The 19,230-nt window shown below is 42.8% G+C and overlaps 1 protein-coding gene across 1 annotated transcript in view; it reads right to left on the bottom strand.

The window, feature by feature from the left end:
* The window catches only part of TDRD10 (tudor domain containing 10), a 35,899-nt gene extending 16,936 nt beyond the window's left edge, over positions 1 to 18,963 (bottom strand). The window contains 4 exon segments of the mRNA XM_008592856.1: positions 3 to 70; positions 725 to 795; positions 18,589 to 18,817; positions 18,866 to 18,963. Coding sequence (XP_008591078.1) covers positions 3 to 70; positions 725 to 795; positions 18,589 to 18,817; positions 18,866 to 18,963 — 466 coding nt within the window.
* Between the last annotated feature and the right edge of the window lie 267 nt (positions 18,964 to 19,230).

Below are 19,230 nucleotides of genomic sequence, written 5' to 3'. Positions count from 1 at the left end.
TTTTCATTTGTGGAAGAGCTTGCCATTCAGCTCCTGGATCTGCACGGAGCCCAGATCTACAAATGCAAAGCTGGAAAGGATGGAGGGACGGGACAGCTCTGAGCACGTCTCAAGAAAAGACCAGAGCTGCAGGGCGGGCACCAGGCCTGAGCCGGGGGAATAGCCTCCTCTTCCTCTTCTGCAGCAACAGAAGAGGAGCCATTCCAAATGCACAAACCAAAATTATGTCCAGACATGGGACTGGGCTGGGCTATTGAGAGACTGCCGTGGGCCTCTGGGGACCAGAAGAAATGAGCTGGCTCTATTCCTATGTACTGTATGTCTGCAGCTTTGGTTTCTTTAATGCTACTGCCCCCAAAAGTTCAAAGCACTTTTACTTCTTTGAAAATAAGAAAGAGAAAATATAAACAGGCCCAGTTTTCAGGGGCAACTACAGCTGAGGGTGGTACAGTAACTTACCTCAAGTCAGAAAACAGAGCAAGGACGTGCCAAAAATAAACCCAGGTCTCTGGACTTCTAAGCCAGAGCTGCATTGACAAGACAGTATTAGCTGCCAAGTCAGAGGGTTAAATATGGAAAGGGGGTTTCCCAGATATCACTCTGCCAGATCACACTGGGTGTGGACTCGGGAGTTGTTAGGCTAGTCTATAACATCAGTGCCTCAGCAAAATAGACAAAGAGGAAAGGAGTTGCTTCCCAGAGAAAACAAAGGAACAGTCATTACCATTTGCAGCCATTCTGGATTTTGTGGATATGGACAGGGTTGAAGTCCTTTAGAAGGCCCAGAACTTCCCCCTACAATGGCAGGGTTTAAAAGAGAAAGAGACTGGAGACATAACTTACAACCAGTTCCCAAGGTTTTAGATCCCCAACCAGCTAACCTGTACCTAATTGAACACAGACTTAATGAGAATCTATAATGTGCTATATGTGCCAGGTTTTGTGACAGATGAGAAAGATATAAGCCCTGCCTTCAACGATACTCAATAACTGAGTGAGGAGACAGACATGACAACCAAGTACACAGGCCATTCCATCACAGGAAGTACAGACAGCTACAGGAGCACACAGTATGGGTATGTAACTCAGAAATAATTAGAGGGAAAGGAGGTGGTCAGGGTGGGCTCCCAGGAGGAAGTGACTTCCACACCTTTGCAAGTCTCCCCTCCCCACTGTTTCTCAACTGTAGCCTGACCTCCACTGCCCGGAGATATGGTCACCTTGCCCCATCCCAGACATTTCTGCACACCTGTTCCCAATTCCTCTCCCTGGGCCACCCCCCTCACCCCAGTCCCACTCCTTCACAACCCACTCCCCTGGCTTGGGTCTCTCTGTCTCCACACAGGCACCACCCTCCCCTGCTTTGAGATAATGTCTACACCACCCTGATGCCCTTTTGAGCTACACCCTATTTTTTCTCTTTTGTGCCAACCTTGTAGAAAGAGCTGTCTCCACCTAATGCCTCCGTTTCCTCCCCGCCCACTCCCTCCTGACTGCCTGCAGTTTGGCTTCTGTTCCTGAAGGTCACAGACATGCGCCTGCTGCCTACTGGGATGGCTTCTCTTCAGGCCCTGGCTCTTTCAACTCCTACCTGCACCCATTTACACTTCCTCCTTCCTTAGCATCCCCATCAGCACATTACCGTTGTAAAATTTCACAACCGTGATGAAAATTAATTTTTCCCTGGAAAACTCTATTTTGGAAAGATGCATATTTACACCACCTTCTTCTAAAAGCAGCTTTTACCAATCTGAAGTCACTTTGTTGGCTTTGGAAAATAGAAATGCATTACGTACTACTCATTTTTCTCAGTCTTCATGTTCACATTATATTTAAATTCAAATTTTCTCATTTGTTTTACTTTTAAATATTTAAAATATCTATGTGTTTATTACACATGAATCTACTAGATGCTGAGCAACAAGCAATTTGTGAGAACAAGCAATACGTACTTAACGCTTCCAGATTATGAAACACATTCATGTGCTTTATTCCATTTGGTCTTCATAAACACCCTGTGAAGTACACATTACTGTCCTCGTCACACAGAGGCGTAAAAGAAGGATCAGCGAACTTAAGTGACTTCCCTAAAATTACACAGCCAGTTTAGAGTTAGGATTTGAATTCAGGGCTTCTAACTTCAAATCCTACATTCTTTTCATTATATCATGAAAACCACAGCTTTCTTCTCAGGTTTTAACATTATTAAAATAGACAACTATAATGGATATGCTAATGATGTAAAAAAGAAAAAAATGGAAACTGTGTAATAATTTTGTATCTTCTTTTTTTTTTTTTTAAAGATGTCCGGTAAGGGGATCTTAACCCTTGACTTGGTGTTGTCAGCACCACGCTCACCCAGTGAGCGAACCGGCCATCCCTATATAGGATCCGAACCCGTGGCCTTGGTGTTATCAGCACCGCACTCTCCCGAGTGAGCCACAGGCCGGCCCTATAATTTTGTATCTTCTATAGCAGGCATCAGGAAACCATAGCCTTGGGTCAAAGCCAGCCCACCACCATTTTTGTAAATAAAGTTTTATTGAAACTTTGCTTACAGCCATGCACATTCACTTATTGTCTATCACTGCTGTCATGCTACGATGGCACAGTTGACTATCTGCAACAGAAGCATATGGCCTTCAAAGCATAAAATATTTACTATCTAACCCTTTACAGAAAAAGTTTGCCAACCATTGTTCTATAACAATGGCTCTCAATTCTGACTACAGATGAGACTCAGCTGGAGAGTTGTTTTGTTTTGTTTTGTTTTTTTCCTTTTTTAACTACCAGTGCAATACCTAGCCCACCCCAGATGAACAAACTTGGAATCTCTGGGGGTAGAAATAAAGCATCAATATTTTTCCAAAAGTTCTCCAGATGATTTTAACATGCAGCCACAGCCAAAAACCACTTTCCATGGTATCAAGCAGATTCAGGAAGCACTAGTTTTCAGAAAATGTGCTTGAGGATGAGAGGAGAGAAGAATCTCCCTCCTCCTTGCCGAGTATACACACATGAATACCAAAAATACCTGCCAGCACCTTTTCATCCACGGAATTTGAACCCGTGTGTCAGTGAGGAAAGTCCATCAGCAGACACTGGTACTGTTGATAGTTATCATGAGGAATTCCTAGTATCTGAAGGCGTGCCCTAATTGTGACATTTTTTTCTGCCCCTTAATAGTTTAATTGATTTTTTTTAATTTTCATGGATTATAGATTTGACGGGAGGCTTGGTACATTGAGCTAAAATTAAAATTGCCTGGTGTCCTGAAGGGATTAAAATGAGATTTTACATCTCATTTTAAATAATGAAAATAACTTATTAGAATCTTTTAAATTATGAAAACATTAAATGTTTATTGTAGAAATATTTTTAAAAATACAGATAAGCAAAATAGAAGGATCACCCTTAATCCTACCACCAAAACATGAGCACGGCACATCTGCTAGAAAGACCATGGGATCATCCTATCTATACCTTCTGTTTCATAACCGATTTCACTTAATATACCTCTTTCAATCATTTATCACCAACCACACCATGTAAGGGATCTACAGCCTACTATTAATTATGACACCAGCATTTATGGACCACTGATTTTGTGTCAGACAGGTAGGAGGTTACTGGTATCACCTATGTGCTAAATAATTTCATGCTCATCATACTGGCAACAATTTAGCAGCTGGACAACACCAAGTGTTGGTGAGGACAGAAGAAACCTTATGCTGCTGGTGGGAGTGCACGTCATCCCCCTCCTGGTCAAGCTGTGTGCATGGGTGGCCCTGAGGTACCACATCTAGGTACAGGCCCTGGAGACACTCACACATGTGCACATAGACAGGTGTACAAACCGGTTCACTGAAGCTCTGTTGGAGGTAGCAAAAGCTGGAAAAGTGTTAGTTTGAACCATGTAAAATTAATGTTTTTGCAGATTAAAAAACATGGTCCAATATCAGCAATTTCATGTGGTATAAGCTAAGCACTAGAATGAGTAGGGTGAGTATTGGCAGGTACGCTCGCTGTGGTTGATATGTACAAAGGAATATTATACGATAGCGAAAACTACAAACTGGAGCTGTATGTACCAACAGGGATATGTTCTTAAAAATACATGGAATGATGAAAGCAAGCCACACACAAATGCACACAGAGAATAGAAAGGGACCAACAGCTACCTGCCCATCACCTCAGCTCCCTACCTCCTAGAGCACACCCTAGACCTTGTCATTACCAATGACCGCAGCTACCCCCAAATCACAGCTTTGAGCCCAGAACTCTCTGACCCTCTTCCATCTTTCCTGTTCACACCTTTAGTTCTCCAACTCCATTCTCCAGTGCCACGATCCTTCAGATTCTGCCCCTTTTCCCTATCCATTCCATCCTACCCCCACCCACAGTATCTCTGCTGTCCTCTGTACCCAGCTTAGATGCCAGGGCCTATCACTGCAGTCACTTCCTGTTCAAGAATTTTATGGCATTCCTACTACCTATTCCTCATCACCAGTCCCCCCCACACACAGCCTCCCTGCTTCTGGACTCATCCCTCTCCACGGAAGAGCTGTCCTTACACCAGATCCCTCTCTCAATTTCTCAAGGCCTCCGCAGCTAAATTGTCTCCTCTCTCCTGCACCAATTTCCCTCTCCACCAATTTCCCTCTCTACTGGACAAACATACAAACTAGCTCTAATATCTGCCATCTCAACACTTATACACACACAACACCTTTGATCCACCCTGTTTTCCTACTCTCCTTTATTACTAAAATCCTTGAAAAAGTCATCTACACTCACTTCCTCTCATCCTTTCATTCAACAAATATTTATCAGGTGCAGCAAACAGCAGACAAAACCCTTCCCCTCCTGGACTTATCTTCTTTGGGGAAGACAGATAGTCAACAAGAGGAATAAGTAATGTGCGTGGTAAGTTCAATAGTGGTAAGTGTTAAGGAGACTTATGAAGCAGGAGGGGACAGGAAGAGTGAGGGCTGCAATGTAGGGAGAACAGCCAGGGGGCCCTAAGGCAGGCTCAAGGTCTAGCGAGGCGGCCAGTGAGGCTGCAGCAGGGTGAGCCGGGGAGAGGGCGGAGGAGATGCGGACACAGGGAGCAGCTCAGGGAGGGCCTTGTGGGGAACCACTGGAGGTGTCTGAGTGGAGGGCTGCCAAGATCCGCTTGCCATCTTACAGGATCACTCCAGCTGCTGTGTTAAGATCAGGCTGAAGGGAAACAGGGCAGAAGCCACTGCAGTAATCCAGGGGAGAGATGACAGTGGCTCGAACCAGGGTGAGAGCAGCGGGTGTGATGGGAAGTGCTCAGATTCTGGCTATAGTTAACATTTTGTCATAAAAAAATTCCAAACATACATAGAAGTAGAGAGTACAATGAAACCTCACAAAACCGTCGCCAAGCTTCAACAGCCACCACCATTTTGCCATAACTGTTTCATCTCTCTTTCCACCCCTCATTCACTAGGATGTCTTAAAGCAAATCCCACGAATCATGTCATTTCACTCTCAAATACCATAATGTACTCCTCAAAAAACAATGTTTTCTTATAAAGACACAACACTATTATCAAACTAAGAAAACCAACAATAATTTCTTATTACCAATTAACAGGCATATTTCACCCACCATCTCAATAATATTTTTTCATGGTTGTTTTGTCCAAATCAGAATCAAAAGAAGGTTTATTTATTGTATTTGGTTATCATTTCTCTTAAGCTTCTGCTAAATCTCTTTAAATCTCTACCAGATCCCCTATCTTAATTTTTCCATGACTCTGACTTGTTATGGAAATCAGGTCAGCTGTCCTGTAGACAACAGTACTGCTTCTTTATGGCAGCAATAACTTAATCTTCTCTTCTCTATATTTCCTGTAGACTAGAAATTAGCCATAGAGCTGGATTAGATATAGGTGTTTTTCTATTTTTTGTTTGCTTGTTTTGGCAAAAGTACATTAAAGATGGGGGCTGGCTGGTTAGCTCAGTAAGTTAAGAGCATAGTGCTAATAACACCAAGGTCCAGGATTCAATCCTTGTACTGGCCAGCCACCAAAACATAAAGAAAGAAAGACGGTGTGGTCATCTTTATATTGCATCACTTTAGGGGACTCATATCTGGCCATTTCTCTTTTAGTGATGCTAAAATTAATCAGCAAGTACAGATGGTGACAGCCTGACCCCTCCATTTTAAAACCTCCCATCAGTATCTTACCTAATGAATTCACTGTGCTCAGATAATCACTGCCTAAAACAGGTATTTATTAAGGTATGCAAAATAGTGATTTTCTAATTCTATCACTTCTGCATTGATGAGCTAGCGTTCTTCTGTAAAAAACTTTCCCTCATTCACTAGGGCTATTTGCCTTGAATAACATGTTGGAAAAACAGGATACTTATCCTTTGCCTTTAATAATCAAGTTTTATATTAATGAGATATTGTCTTTCCATCTTCAGTTGTGTCCAGTGAGGTTTATTTATTTCTCCTTTCTTTAGGTATCATTACAAATTATTGTTTTTAATCACTGGTGAGTTTTAATCAAACGTTGTCAGTATTTTTGATGCCCAAATTGTCCCATCTTACGCCCACAGGACCTCCTCTTCACTGCTCTTATGTCTTTTTATTTAGAAACTTCCCAACATAAATAAAAATATAGAAATAACATCACAGATCCCTATGCACCCATCACTTGGCCCCAATCACTCTCAACTCATGGCCATCTCCACTTCATCACATCCTCTGCCTGCCACTAGGCCCCTCTGAAACAAGTCTTAAAACACCGTATCACTTCCTGTGCACACATTCTAGCACCTAACTCCAAGAAACAAGAACCCCACCTCCAGACAGAACCTCCTCTGTCCTTTCAACTGAACCTCAATAGCCTTTGATAGCTTTCTGGCATAACAGCTCCAGACCTGGAATCAGCCAGTCCTCTAAGAAGGCCTGGTTCCCTCTAGTGGGGAAGAACTCAAGCTAGGAGATAGAAATTGCTACTGGGTTGTTGGAGCTCCAAGGTCTTCCCACAGATAGAACTAGAAGACACATATCTTTAAAAAGGACATCATGTTATCCTATGGATTTCATCTATAAGAGTTTCCCAGTTTTATTTAACTTCTTCGGTTTTATTTTAATCTCTTCTCTTATGCTGAAAACTCTTGATTACTACCCTTAAACTACTTGTTTTATCCTACATTAAATATATAACAAGTCAAGTAACAGTATCAGTATTATTACTGACAACAAAACTATTAAGATTTTATATACAGTCAAAATACTATAGTTTCAGGTCAATTTGAGTAATTCCTTTCTCTGACATCAAATTTGGCTACATAACTGAATTTGTTTTCAATTTTAGTGTCTTTAATACATAATTTTTACTTTTTTTTTTTTTTTCCTTTTTTGTCTTTTTTTTTTTTCGTGTCCGGCAACGGATCGCAACCCTCAGTGTCGCGTCCGCACCGGACCTGTAGCAGTGCGCCACCGGGCCAGCCCCATAATTTTTACTTTTTTTTTTTTTTCCTTTTTTGTCTTTTTTTTTTTTCGTGTCCGGCAACGGATCGCAACCCTCAGTGTCGCGTCCGCACCGGACCTGTAGCAGTGCGCCACCGGGCCAGCCCCATAATTTTTACTTTTTTTTTTTTTTCCTTTTTTGTCTTTTTTTTTTTTCGTGTCCGGCAACGGATCGCAACCCTCAGTGTCGCGCCCGCACCGGACCTGTAGCAGTGCGCCACCGGGCCGGCCCCATAATTTTTACTTTTTAAATTATAAAAAATTTAAATGTTCCTAGCCAAAGCAATGACATGAGGTAAGTTCAGAGGTCATGCTCCATCTTCCTTCTACCCTTTCTTCCTTCCCTTCCTCTACAGGAAACCACCTATATCCCTTGTTATCCTTCCACTGTTTATTTTTGCAAATTTAAAAACAGATTCCACTCTCCTCCTTCCTTCTTATACAAAAAATTGTTTGATTCTAGATATATTTTTAAGGTAGAGCCAAAATGACTTGCTGACTGAACATGAACTATGAGAAGAACGTGAGGTATGAGACAAGACTATTTCTCAGGTTTTGGCCTGAGAAAAAATGGTGTTGCCATTTACAGAAGTGGGGAAGACTGTGGGAGGAGCAGGCTGTGGGAATATTGGGAGCTTGGTTTGGACACAGTAAGTTTGAGATGCCCAGCTGGCTGGTTAGCTCAGCTGATTAGAGCATGGCCTTGTAACACCAAGGTCAAGAATTCGGATCCCCATACTGGCCAAGCAGGAATAACGAACAGGCAATTAGAATATACAAGTTTAGAGTTCAGGGGAAAGGTGTAGGCTGGGAGTACAGATGGTAACTGAAGTCATGATTTTCTACTGTCACAATCATATCATCTGCAATTAATGAGACCTTTTTCTTTCCAATTTTTATGTCTTTCTTTTTCCTTGCCTTACTGCGCTGCCCAAAACCACCTTTACAATGTTGACAGAAACAGCAGGAGCCAGCATCCATATCTTTCTCCTGATCTCAAAGGGAAAGCTATCACAGTTCAGTTGTGTAACTAAGTATTACATTAGCTGTACATTTTTAAGTCCTTAGTCCACCTGGAATCTATTTTGTGTGTGTTATGAGATAAAGGTCCGATTTCATTTTCCCTATATAATCAAATATCAGAACAAGTTCATTGAATAGTCCCTTCTTTCCAAACTGACCTGCAATGCCACCTGTTTATCATACACATTCCCCACATGTTCGTGTGTGTGTGGGTCTACTTCTGGGTTCTCTGTTCCATCTAGCACTGCACCCACACCAAGGTCATCATACTACAGTGGAAAGTTTGCTCCTCTCCACCCCTCCTCCTCCATCTTCAAAAAGGCATAGCTCATGGGACTTCCTATTCCATGTAAATTTTAGAATCAGCTTATCAAGTTCTTTGGAAAACCTTTTGGTATTTTTTATCAAAATGGCATTGAATCTATAGGTCATTTTAAGGATCATAAAACTGCGTCTTCTTATCCATACATGCTATTTCTGTTTATGTAGGCCTTCCTTAATTTCTTTCAATAAAGTTTCATAATTTTCTGTATATATGTCTTACACTGCTTTTATTAGATTTCTAGCTCCTATATTTCTGGTTCCTCTTGTGTAGAAATGTAGTGGACTTCTGTATGTTTATTTCATATTCAACTACCCTAATTCTAAATAATTCTAACATCTGAGATTCTTTTAGACTTTCACCTTAGACAATCATCTAAACATATGATGACAGTTTTTTCCTTTCCAATTTTTACACCTTTTCTTTCTTTTTTTTTTTCTGTCTCCTGGCTCTAGCTAAGACTTACCATGAAGTGTTAAACAGAAGAGGTGATATTTGCATCTTGTTCTTCATTTTAAAATACCTGTTTCTGAAATAATTATGTTTTCTGTATATTTTCTGCAGATGCTCTTTATCAGATTTAGGAAGGTTCCTTACATTCACAATTTAAGTGTTCTCTTCATGAACTGGGTTTTTAATTTTATTAAAGGTTAATTTTTAGCTTGAAGTTTCCCAGACCACACAGGTAACATGTATTTAAATCCCAGTTCACATGAAACCAGGCACGTTGTTATACGTTCTTAGGGAGAATGCTAGCCCCACCAGCCCCAGGATCCAGGCCAGTGTTTCATGGTTTACTTTTCACTGAGGGTCCAGCTCTTCAAGAATCCTGCTTTTGCAGTGGTGTTAGTCACCATCCCCCTCCTCACACAGGCCCCAGGTCCCAGCTACTGTCCTGACACAGCTGGTATAATCTAAGCCCTTTGGTTTTTGAGGCAAAAAAACCCAGGGCGTTGGCCAGATTCTTCTAGTTTTCAGTTTACCTGCCTATTTTGCATTTTTGTTTGCTTGTTTTTTTTCAAGATGACTGGTAAGGGGATCTTAATCCTTGACTTGGTGTTGCCAGCACCACATCCTCCCAAGTGAGCTAACCGGCCATCCCTATGTAGGGATCCGAACCCGTGGCCTTGGTGTTATCAGCACCACACTCTCCCGAGTGAGCCACGGGCCAGCCCTTACCTGCCTATTTTGGCTCTCTTAGTTTTCCTTCCTTTCTTAAGTCTCAGGTATGCATTTAAAAGTACAAGAGTACTTCAGAAAAAGAATAAATAAATAAATAAATAAACAAATAAATAAATAAAATAAAAGTACAAGAGTACTTCAAAAAGTTTGTGAAAAAATAGAATTAAAAGATAAGACAAATCTTTCCATGAACTTTTTGAAGACCCCTCATATTTCAGCCTCTATTTCCAGATATTTTCTTGTGAGACAGTTTTAAATCTATCATAACTGTGGAAACAGAAGGCATTTGACATCAGTTAGGCTACTTGTATACTCAGCAAGAACAGATGCAGAAAACTGGTAAGGATAGAAAGCAAACTAGTCGGTTCAAAAGTAAATGGGTGACCAATTTTGAAATATACTACAAAGCTACAGTAAGCAAATGTAGTACTGGCCTAAGGCAAAACAGATCAATGGAATAAAATGAGAATCCAAAATAAACTGTTATATTTAAGGTCCACTGATTTTTGACAGGAGTGCCAAGTTAATTCAATGGGGAAAGAATAGTCTTTTCAACAAAGGATGCTGGGACAATTGGCTATCCACATGCAAAAGAATGAAGTTGGACCCCTACCTTACACCATACACAAGAGTTAATCTGAAAAGGATCACATGCAGGGTTCAATCTCTGTGCCAGCCAGCCACCAAAAAAAAAAAAAAAAACAAAGGGATCATAGCCTTTTGCCTAGTTGCACCCTAAAAGGAAGATGAGTCACCAGCAGCTCTACTGCAGCCATCCAGATAATTCAGCCAGGTTCTCACTCATGCTGCATCTGCTCAAACTGGCACAGTCTGATCCAGAAATACGGCCCTAATATGTGCTGCCAGTGTTTCCATCAGTACATGAAAGATATAGGCTTCATTAAGATGGACTAAGTGATCTTCCTTAAATAGATCCAAGGCATCCACCCAATGAAAGAAACCATGCTAGCTCTTTGCACATAATTAAAAACAAAAAAAAGATAACATACCTAAATATGAGCTATAACTATGAAACTCTTAGAAGAAATCAAAGGTGTAAATAATAGCGATGATCAGTTAGACAATGAATTCTTAGAGGTGACACCTAAAGCACAAGCAACCAAAGAAAAAACAGAAAAATGAACTTCATCAAAATTAAAAACTTTTCGGGCCAGCCCGGTGGCGCACTGCTACAGTGCGCCACTTGGGAGCGCGGTGGCGCTCCCATCGAGGGTTCGGATCCCACATACAGACCGGTTCCCGCTCACTGGCTGAGCGAGGTGTGGGAGCAACACCGAGGGTTGCGATCCCGTTGCCGGTCCCGGTCTGGTACGGGCGTGACACTGAGGGTTGCGATCCGTTGCCGGACACGAAAAAAGACAAAAAGGAAAAAAAAAAAAATTAAAAACTTTTCTGTGCCAGAGGACCCTATAAAGAAAATTAGAAGACAACTAAATGGGACAAAATATTTGCAAATCATATATAATAAGGGACTTGTATTCAGAATTATAAAGAACTCTAATAACTCAATAATAGAAAAATAAAACAATTAAAAAATGGGCAAAGGATTTAAATAAACAATTCTCCAAAGAAGATATAGAAAAGGCCAATAAGTACATGAAAAGATGCTCATTTGTTATTAAGAAAATGCAAATCAAAACCTCAATGAGATACCACTTTACATCCATTATATGGCTACAGTCAAAAAGAGAGGCAGTAACAGGTTTTGGAGAGGAATTAGGGAAATTGGAATCCTCATACATTGTTGATGTGAATGTAAAGTGGTTCAGCAATCTTGGAAAACAGTTTTGCAGGTCCTCAAAAAGTTAAACAAGGAGTTTCCATGTGACTCAGCAGTTCTGCACCTAGGTATATATTCAAGAGAACTGGAACATATGTTTAGACAAAAACGTGTACACTGATGTTCAAAGTAGCATTATTCATACATAGCCAAAAAGTCGAAACCACCTAAATGGCTATCAGATGATAAATGGATAAACAAAATGTGATATATCCATACAATGAAATATTACTTAGCCATAAAATAGACTGAAGTACTAAGACACACTATAACATGGATAAACCCTGAAAACATCAAGCTAAGTGAAAAAAAACACAAAATTCCACATGTTGTATGATTCCATTTATATGAAATGTCCAGAACAGGCAAATTCTTAGAGACAGAAAGTAGATCAGTAGTTGCCAGGGGCTGGGAGAAAAAGGGAAGGAAGAGGGATGCTAATGAGTATGGGATTTATTTGGGGGTTATGAAAATGTCCTGGAATTAGTGGTGATGGTCGCACAGCCTCGTGTGAATATACTGAAAAACCACTTAATTGTACATTTTTAAATGGTGAATTTTATGGTATGAGAATTATATCTCAAAAAAAAAAGGAACATTAGTACAATGAAAAGTAAAAAAAAATGCTGGCTCCTGTTATTACTGTGAGTAACAAATCATCCAACTCTGATCCAAGATACCAGGAAACTGCTGCAGGCCAATTTGTTAGTTTGCAAATAGGGTAAAGTCTCTGATGTTTCACTGCTCTTGACAGGGCATTAATGCTATAATCAGAAATTTCTTTTTAAAACCCTACTTCTTTCCTCTCGTGTGAGCTAGTCTGAGTTTGAGAGTTGAAAGAAAGCACTGTGCACACAGAGGCTCCTCTCTGCCCACTTCACTGTCAAGTAGCAGGTTGTACCAGTCAAGAAGGGGTAGCATCCTTAATATTCTATCAGGTGCCAAGAATCCCCCAACCCATCCCTTTGATTAAGGTTTCATTTATTGGGTCAAAACAAATTATTTTCATTCTCTGTGCTCCAATACTATTCTTCTTCTCTCTCTGTAGGTCCGTCTTCTATTATGGTGAGTCTTTCTGGTTATGTGGTTTGGTATAAGGCAAAGAACATGAGTCCTGGGAACACAACTGGACCTGGATTCAACTCTCGGCTGACCACTCACTAGGTCTGTGTGCTCGGCCAGGGAATCTGACGTCAGAGAGCCTTGGCTGCCTCGTCTCCAGGATGGGGATGCCACCTGCCACCCAGAGTTATAATAATAATTTAATAAAACCACACTAGAGAAGCATTTAGCCTATTTCTTGGAGCATGCCTGATAAGATATAGTAAGAAGTATAAAAAAATAATTAGGTACAACTTGAGCAGAGAAGATTGAGTGTAACCAGTTGACAAGCGGATGTGAAGACAAAGAAATTTTCAGAAAATGTTTGTCATGCAGCAGGGTTCCACAAAGGTTAGTTTCTCTCATCCTTCTTCCAAGACTGGAGCTCCCTGAGTGCAAGGACTAGGTTATTCATCTTTAAGCATGCTGAACCTCAGGCACAATCTTTTGCATGTAGCAGATGCTCAAAAAAAAATTCAAGGGACGCTTCAATTTGAGAGAATGTACTTTCATTTTCCTTTCATCTGTACTTCAAATGCACTTACTACAAAATTTAAGTATTTATACTGTTCTATAATTATTTCAGATTTGTTGGTCTGGACTCTCCAAATAGACAGTAGGGTTCCTAGGGTCAAAAATATGATTGCTTATATTCTACTTTTCACATTCCACTGATGCAGCCCACTGACCAAACTGGTTCATTTCAAATTCAAGTGGGGGTTGTTTTTTTGGCTGAGAAAGACTGCTCCCTTTTACCAAGGAATCAGCAGTTAAGCCCTAACAAGGCCCCTTTCTAAAAAAAAGGTGCCCAACTACAGGCCTCAATCCAAAGTGACCATCCAGGTTTACATGAGATAGGTAGGGGGACCAATGATCCAGGATGCAGTTTTAGCATTTTACTGCTAAAACTGGGAAAGTCCAAGGCAAACTGTTATGAGCTAGTCACCTTAGTCACCAACTAGTGACTGCCTACACCTTCACAGCTCTCGGATGTCTAAAAACTGGTAAAATGAAGTTGCTAGCAGGTTAATAAATCATATGCGGAAGACCAAATAACTAAGAAGCAGCTGTTCACAGAGAGTGAAGAATACCTCAGAGATATCCAGTGGAAGATTGCCAACATACACCTCTGTCTCTTTTTTCTTACATCCTAAGAAGAAAAAGAACATTAAAAGGCAAGTGCAAGGTTAGAGGATTCAGAGGACTTAGAACACATAATAAGTGACACATTTTTTTCAATGTTAAAACATTCACACACACACACCCCACTACAAACATTCCTCTCCTGTGAACACTGAACGGTTATACTGTACTCAGTCATTCAGCAAATACTTATCAATGTTACAGAGTGGTCCAGTGATGAGTGAGGCCAAGCATGTCCCTGCCATCAAAGCAGGAGCTCACGGTCTGGGGGGACAGAGAGGCATCAGCACACCAGGAGTCTGTGCCTTCAGTGAGGCATTAGGAAGTTTTTCAGGATCGACAAGCAAAAGCACAGAGATATGGCACGTCTGGGAAATCGCATGTAGTCAGGAACAGCTGACTACACGCTGCATGCGGGCAAGGGGAGAGAGAGGAGGCTAGAGATGCAGGGGAAGCCAAATTATGAAATCGCTGAACACTCTGTCACAGCAGTCACAGTTTATTCCACTGGCTGGGAGACGTGGGCGAAGGGTTTTAACTAGAGGAGTGATTCCACCAGATCTGTGTTTTAATAAGATCACGTTGCAGGTGGTGGAGGGTAAAATGGAAGGAAGAAAGAATGAAACAGGAGCATGGAGTTAGAAGCAGCCAGCGGTCCAGGGAATAAGGGTCTGCACCATGGCAATGGTAGCGGGGCATATCCACTGACTGGAGGAAGAGCATAACCTAGGCAGATGCCAAGTTTTCCACTTGAACAGAAACCAGGCAGACTGGGCATCACTAACCAGGATCCAGGTCACAGGCTGAGGTCCCAGCACCACCCAACCCCCACGCTAACTCACCTGGGGATTTCTGTTCCTCACACACTCCTTTCTTCCCAAACAGTTTATTAGAGGGTCGGAGTCACTGCTTTTCCAGGACCTGTCAAACAAAGGTGTCAGCTTCAGACTTCCCAAGCTCAGACTCTGACAAAAGGAAACACACTGGGCATAAGAGCAGAAGCCTGAATAAGCCTCCACTCCCTTTCCTGACCAAGGGCTTCCCTTCCTTCTCTTGGAATCAGGTTCCAAACCAGGAAGCCCTCCACTGGACTTTTCAAATCACTAACAGTTAAAGCACATATAGGGTTAGCATCAATAGGCAAGAGATGCTGGGCATGGTGAGACAGGAACAGAAGGAGAAAGACAAGGCTGGGTGGAGGCAGGTTTGGGACTTACATGCTGCAGTTGCTTTCCAGGAGGATCTCCTGCAAAGCCAAGCAGTCACAGTTAGAGGAAGGCCAGGATAAATCACCATCACACGAATACTGAATAGGTACTGTGGAAGGCAGAATAATGCCCTCCTCCAAAGTGGCCCACATCGTAATCCCTGGAACCTATGAACACATTAGGTTTCATGGCAAGAGGGAATTAAGGTTGCTAATCAGCTGACCTTAAAATACAGAGATTATCTGGATGAGCCCAATATAATCACAGGAGTCCTTAAAAGTGGGAGAGGGAGGCAGAAGAGAGGGTCAGAAAAAGAAATGTGACAACAGAAGCAAAGTTAAGTGATGTGATACAAGAAGGACTTGACCATTGCTGCAGGCTTTGAAGATGGAGGAAAGGGCCACTAGCCAAGGATTACAGGCAGGCTCTAGATGCCGAGAAAGGCAAGGAAACAGATTCTCCAGCTAGAGCCTCCAGAAGGAACACAGCCCTGCTGACACCTGGATTTCAGCCCAGTGAGACGTGAATCAGACTTCTGACCTACAGAACATAGGTAATATATTTGTGTTGTTTAAGCCACTGAATTCATGGTAATTGTTACAGCAGCAAATAGAAAACTAATACAGGGACCATGAGCAACTTTAAAACCACACACTTCTGCGCATTGGCTGGCCTATGGAGAGAACTGGGCTTCGGAGTTAGACAGATGCAGCTCTGAGTCCAGCTCAGAGACATTGGGCAAGTTTTATCTGTAAAATGGGAATCAAAACATCTGTGTCATCAATCATGAGGGTGAAGTGAGACACCACACTTAACGCACTGGACATGTATTAAGAACTCAATAAATGCTTGCCACCGTGTTTATTTTTATAGCTTCTGCTGGTACTTTCCCACAACTCCGTGGAATATCATGGTTCCATTTCACAGATGGAAAAACCAAAGCTCAAGGACATCAGATGATTTCCTTAAAATTATAATTATAAAAGATACTGAGGTAATTCAGGTCTGTGACTCCAAAGCGTTGGTTCTTTTTCCACAGATAAGAATGCTTTCAAAGTCATTTTAAAGGGATATTTTTTCCTTTAATTTAGGAGAAACATAAAAATTTTAGATAAACAGATTTTAAAATAAAACAGTAACTCTTTTCTCAAAACTGTTCCCAGCTGTGGGAGAAAACAAATCTAAATAAAACTAAAAGTGGTTAAGATAATAAAAAAACTTAGGTATGGATGAATAAAAACCCAGAGGTTTATGGGTAAAATCAGGAAAATAGGGTGTTAATCCCAATTTCCTGGTAATCCCTGGGAAAGTCTATGAGTTTCTGGAACAGGGCAGGCACCAAGACCTGTCCGGCATATATCTTTCAAACATCCCTTTAAGGGCCTGCCAGGTACTTTGCTAAGCAGTAATACACATTTTCATTTAATTGTCACTGAAACTCTAATAGATGGGCATTATTACCCTATTTTACAGATGAAGTCCTGCAGGCTCAGAGACAATACCTGGTAATTTGCCCAAGATCACTTAGTATCTATGCTCACAAATCGAGAAGGTTGTTTTTTGAATCCAAACCATACGACTCCAAAGTCCTCAGCTTCCTTTTACTCTATTGCTTGGTGTGGAGAAATACCTTATTTGTGTTTTTAAGAAGACATAAAGAATACATAAAAACAACTCTTACAACTGAGAAACAAAGACAAATAAACCAATTAAAAAGGGGCAAAGGATCTGAAAGACATTATTCCAAAGATATCTAAATGACCAATAAGTGCATGAAAAGATGCTCCATATCTTTTAGTCATTAGAGAAATGCAAATCAAAACTACAGTGTTATCACTTCATACCCACTAGGATGGCTATAAACAAAAAGAAGACGTAAATGTTGAGGATATGGAGAAATGGAAACCTTCACATTGCTGGTGAAAATGTAAAATGGTGCAGCCACTTTGGAAAAGTTTGGCAATTTCTCAAAAAGTTAAACAGAAAATTACCATATGATCCAGCAATTCCACTCCTGGGTAATTGCTCAGGAGAAATTCAAACATGTTCACACAAAAATTTATTCACAAATATTCATAGCAGTCCTGTTTATAATAGCCAAAAAGTGGCAACAACGCAAACGTCCATTAACCGATGAACGGATAAATAAAATGTGTGGTATGTCCATACAATAGAATATTACTTGGCAATATAAAAGGAATGAAGTACTGATACATGCTACAACGTGGATGAATCTCAAAAATGATGGCAAGGGAAAGAAGACATACAAAAAAGGCCACGTATTGTATGACTCCACTTACACAAGATCCAGAATAAACTAATCTGTAGACAGAGAGTAGATTAGCGGCTGCCTAGGGTTGGGGAGGAGGAGCAGGGACTGAGGAGTGACTGCTAATTGATATAAGGTTTCTTTTTGGGGGTGGAGATGGGCTAAAATTAGATTGTGGTGGTGGCTGTGCTGTAAACATACTACATACACTAAAAAAAAAAAAAAAACAGGCTCAAAACAGGTGAATTTTATGGTGCGTAAATTATGTCTCGATAAAGCTTTTTTGAAAAAAGCCAAGATGCACTTTCAATGGTAGGGGTGAGCACGCATTTCTCACCTCCCCACCTCACCAACCACCAAATTCCGCCAACGGTGACCAGAAACATTCCGTTGCCATGGCTCGTACATGAGGACTTAGATCGTGTTGCGTGAGCCCCTGCAGAACTTTTCGTTTTTACACTAAAAGATTTTAGTGGCGTGAACTGAGTTTTTTAAACTAAAAAGGGTTTAAACTGCTCCGAAGGGAGGGGTTATGTCAGAGGCGTCTTTTAAGGCAAAGCGCCCCACGGTTCGGCGCAATGGCTCAGCATCTGCACATCCAGACTCGGCTGACCACTCCCATCATCCCTACCAAAAAACTCTGCAGAGGTACCCGGCGCGAGCAGGCGACAAGCTGCGAAGTAGCAGCGCGCCCTCGCACCCCTTGCATGGGGGGTGCAATTTCCACAACCGCCTGCCAGCGCCCCTGTCCCCTCCACCCCTCTCCCGGGCAGCCTAGGGGCTGAACCAGCGGGCCCGGGCCGTACCTCCTCTCCCGAGCCAGGCGCCTCCACCCTACCGCCGCGCGCCGAGCCTTCGCACCTTCTCCCTTCGCGCTCCGCCTCCCCGCGGGCAGTGGACAGGGCGGGGCGGGCAGAGCTGGGGCCCCGCGGCGCCGGGCAGGCGCTTCCCGCAAGAGTAACTGAAGGAGCGCTAGGTGATCTCTATCCCTGCGCCAGCCTCTTAGTAGCCAACTGCCCCCACCTCCACCTCCACCAGCACCACACATAACGTTTGCACAGAGAGTGGAGTGAGCGGGCTGGGCGCGCCTGGCACTCTGGGGAGCCGGGGGCGTCCTTCCTGGGACTCAGCAGCGCACGTGGCGTTCTCACGGGCGCGTTTGAAGGCAGCGCCCGGATGACAACGCTCGGTGCAGATGGGGGGCTCTGTGCTCGCGGGGATGCGGCCAGTCAGCACGTGCAGCCGCTGCCGCCTTCCCCCGAGCGTGCACCCCCGGGCCAGCCTCTCCAGAGGCGCTCACCCCGCCGCCCCCGGTTCGGGGCGGGAGATGTTGCGGCTGGGAGGCGCCAGCCGCGTAGGGGAGGGGCGCACGGAGAGGGTGGGCTGCCCGCCGTCCATCCACCGTCCGTCGCGGCGCCGGGGACACTCCCGCTGCCTCTGTTGCAGCCTTTCTCGTCCCTGGGAGTGTGGGAAGGACTGCTGGGGGCTTCCGTGGGTCCGGCCTCTCCCACCTCGGGAGGAAAAAGCAGGGGGAAGCCCCGGCGCCCGCCGCCTCCGGAGAGCCGCGGTGTCCTCGGACTGTGCAGGCGCTGAAGACGAGCCCGGGCGGGGCCCCGGTGCGTCGTGCCTGTCGCCGTCTGTGTCCGGAGCGGCGGCCCGCGCCCG

Source organism: Galeopterus variegatus, unplaced genomic scaffold, assembly GCF_000696425.1.
Source record: "Galeopterus variegatus unplaced genomic scaffold, G_variegatus-3.0.2 Scaffold154, whole genome shotgun sequence".
In the NCBI taxonomy this organism is placed as follows: domain Eukaryota; kingdom Metazoa; phylum Chordata; class Mammalia; order Dermoptera; family Cynocephalidae; genus Galeopterus; species Galeopterus variegatus.
The sequence above is the reverse complement of the archived record's forward strand: the minus strand, read 5'-3'. Positions and strand labels throughout refer to the sequence as shown.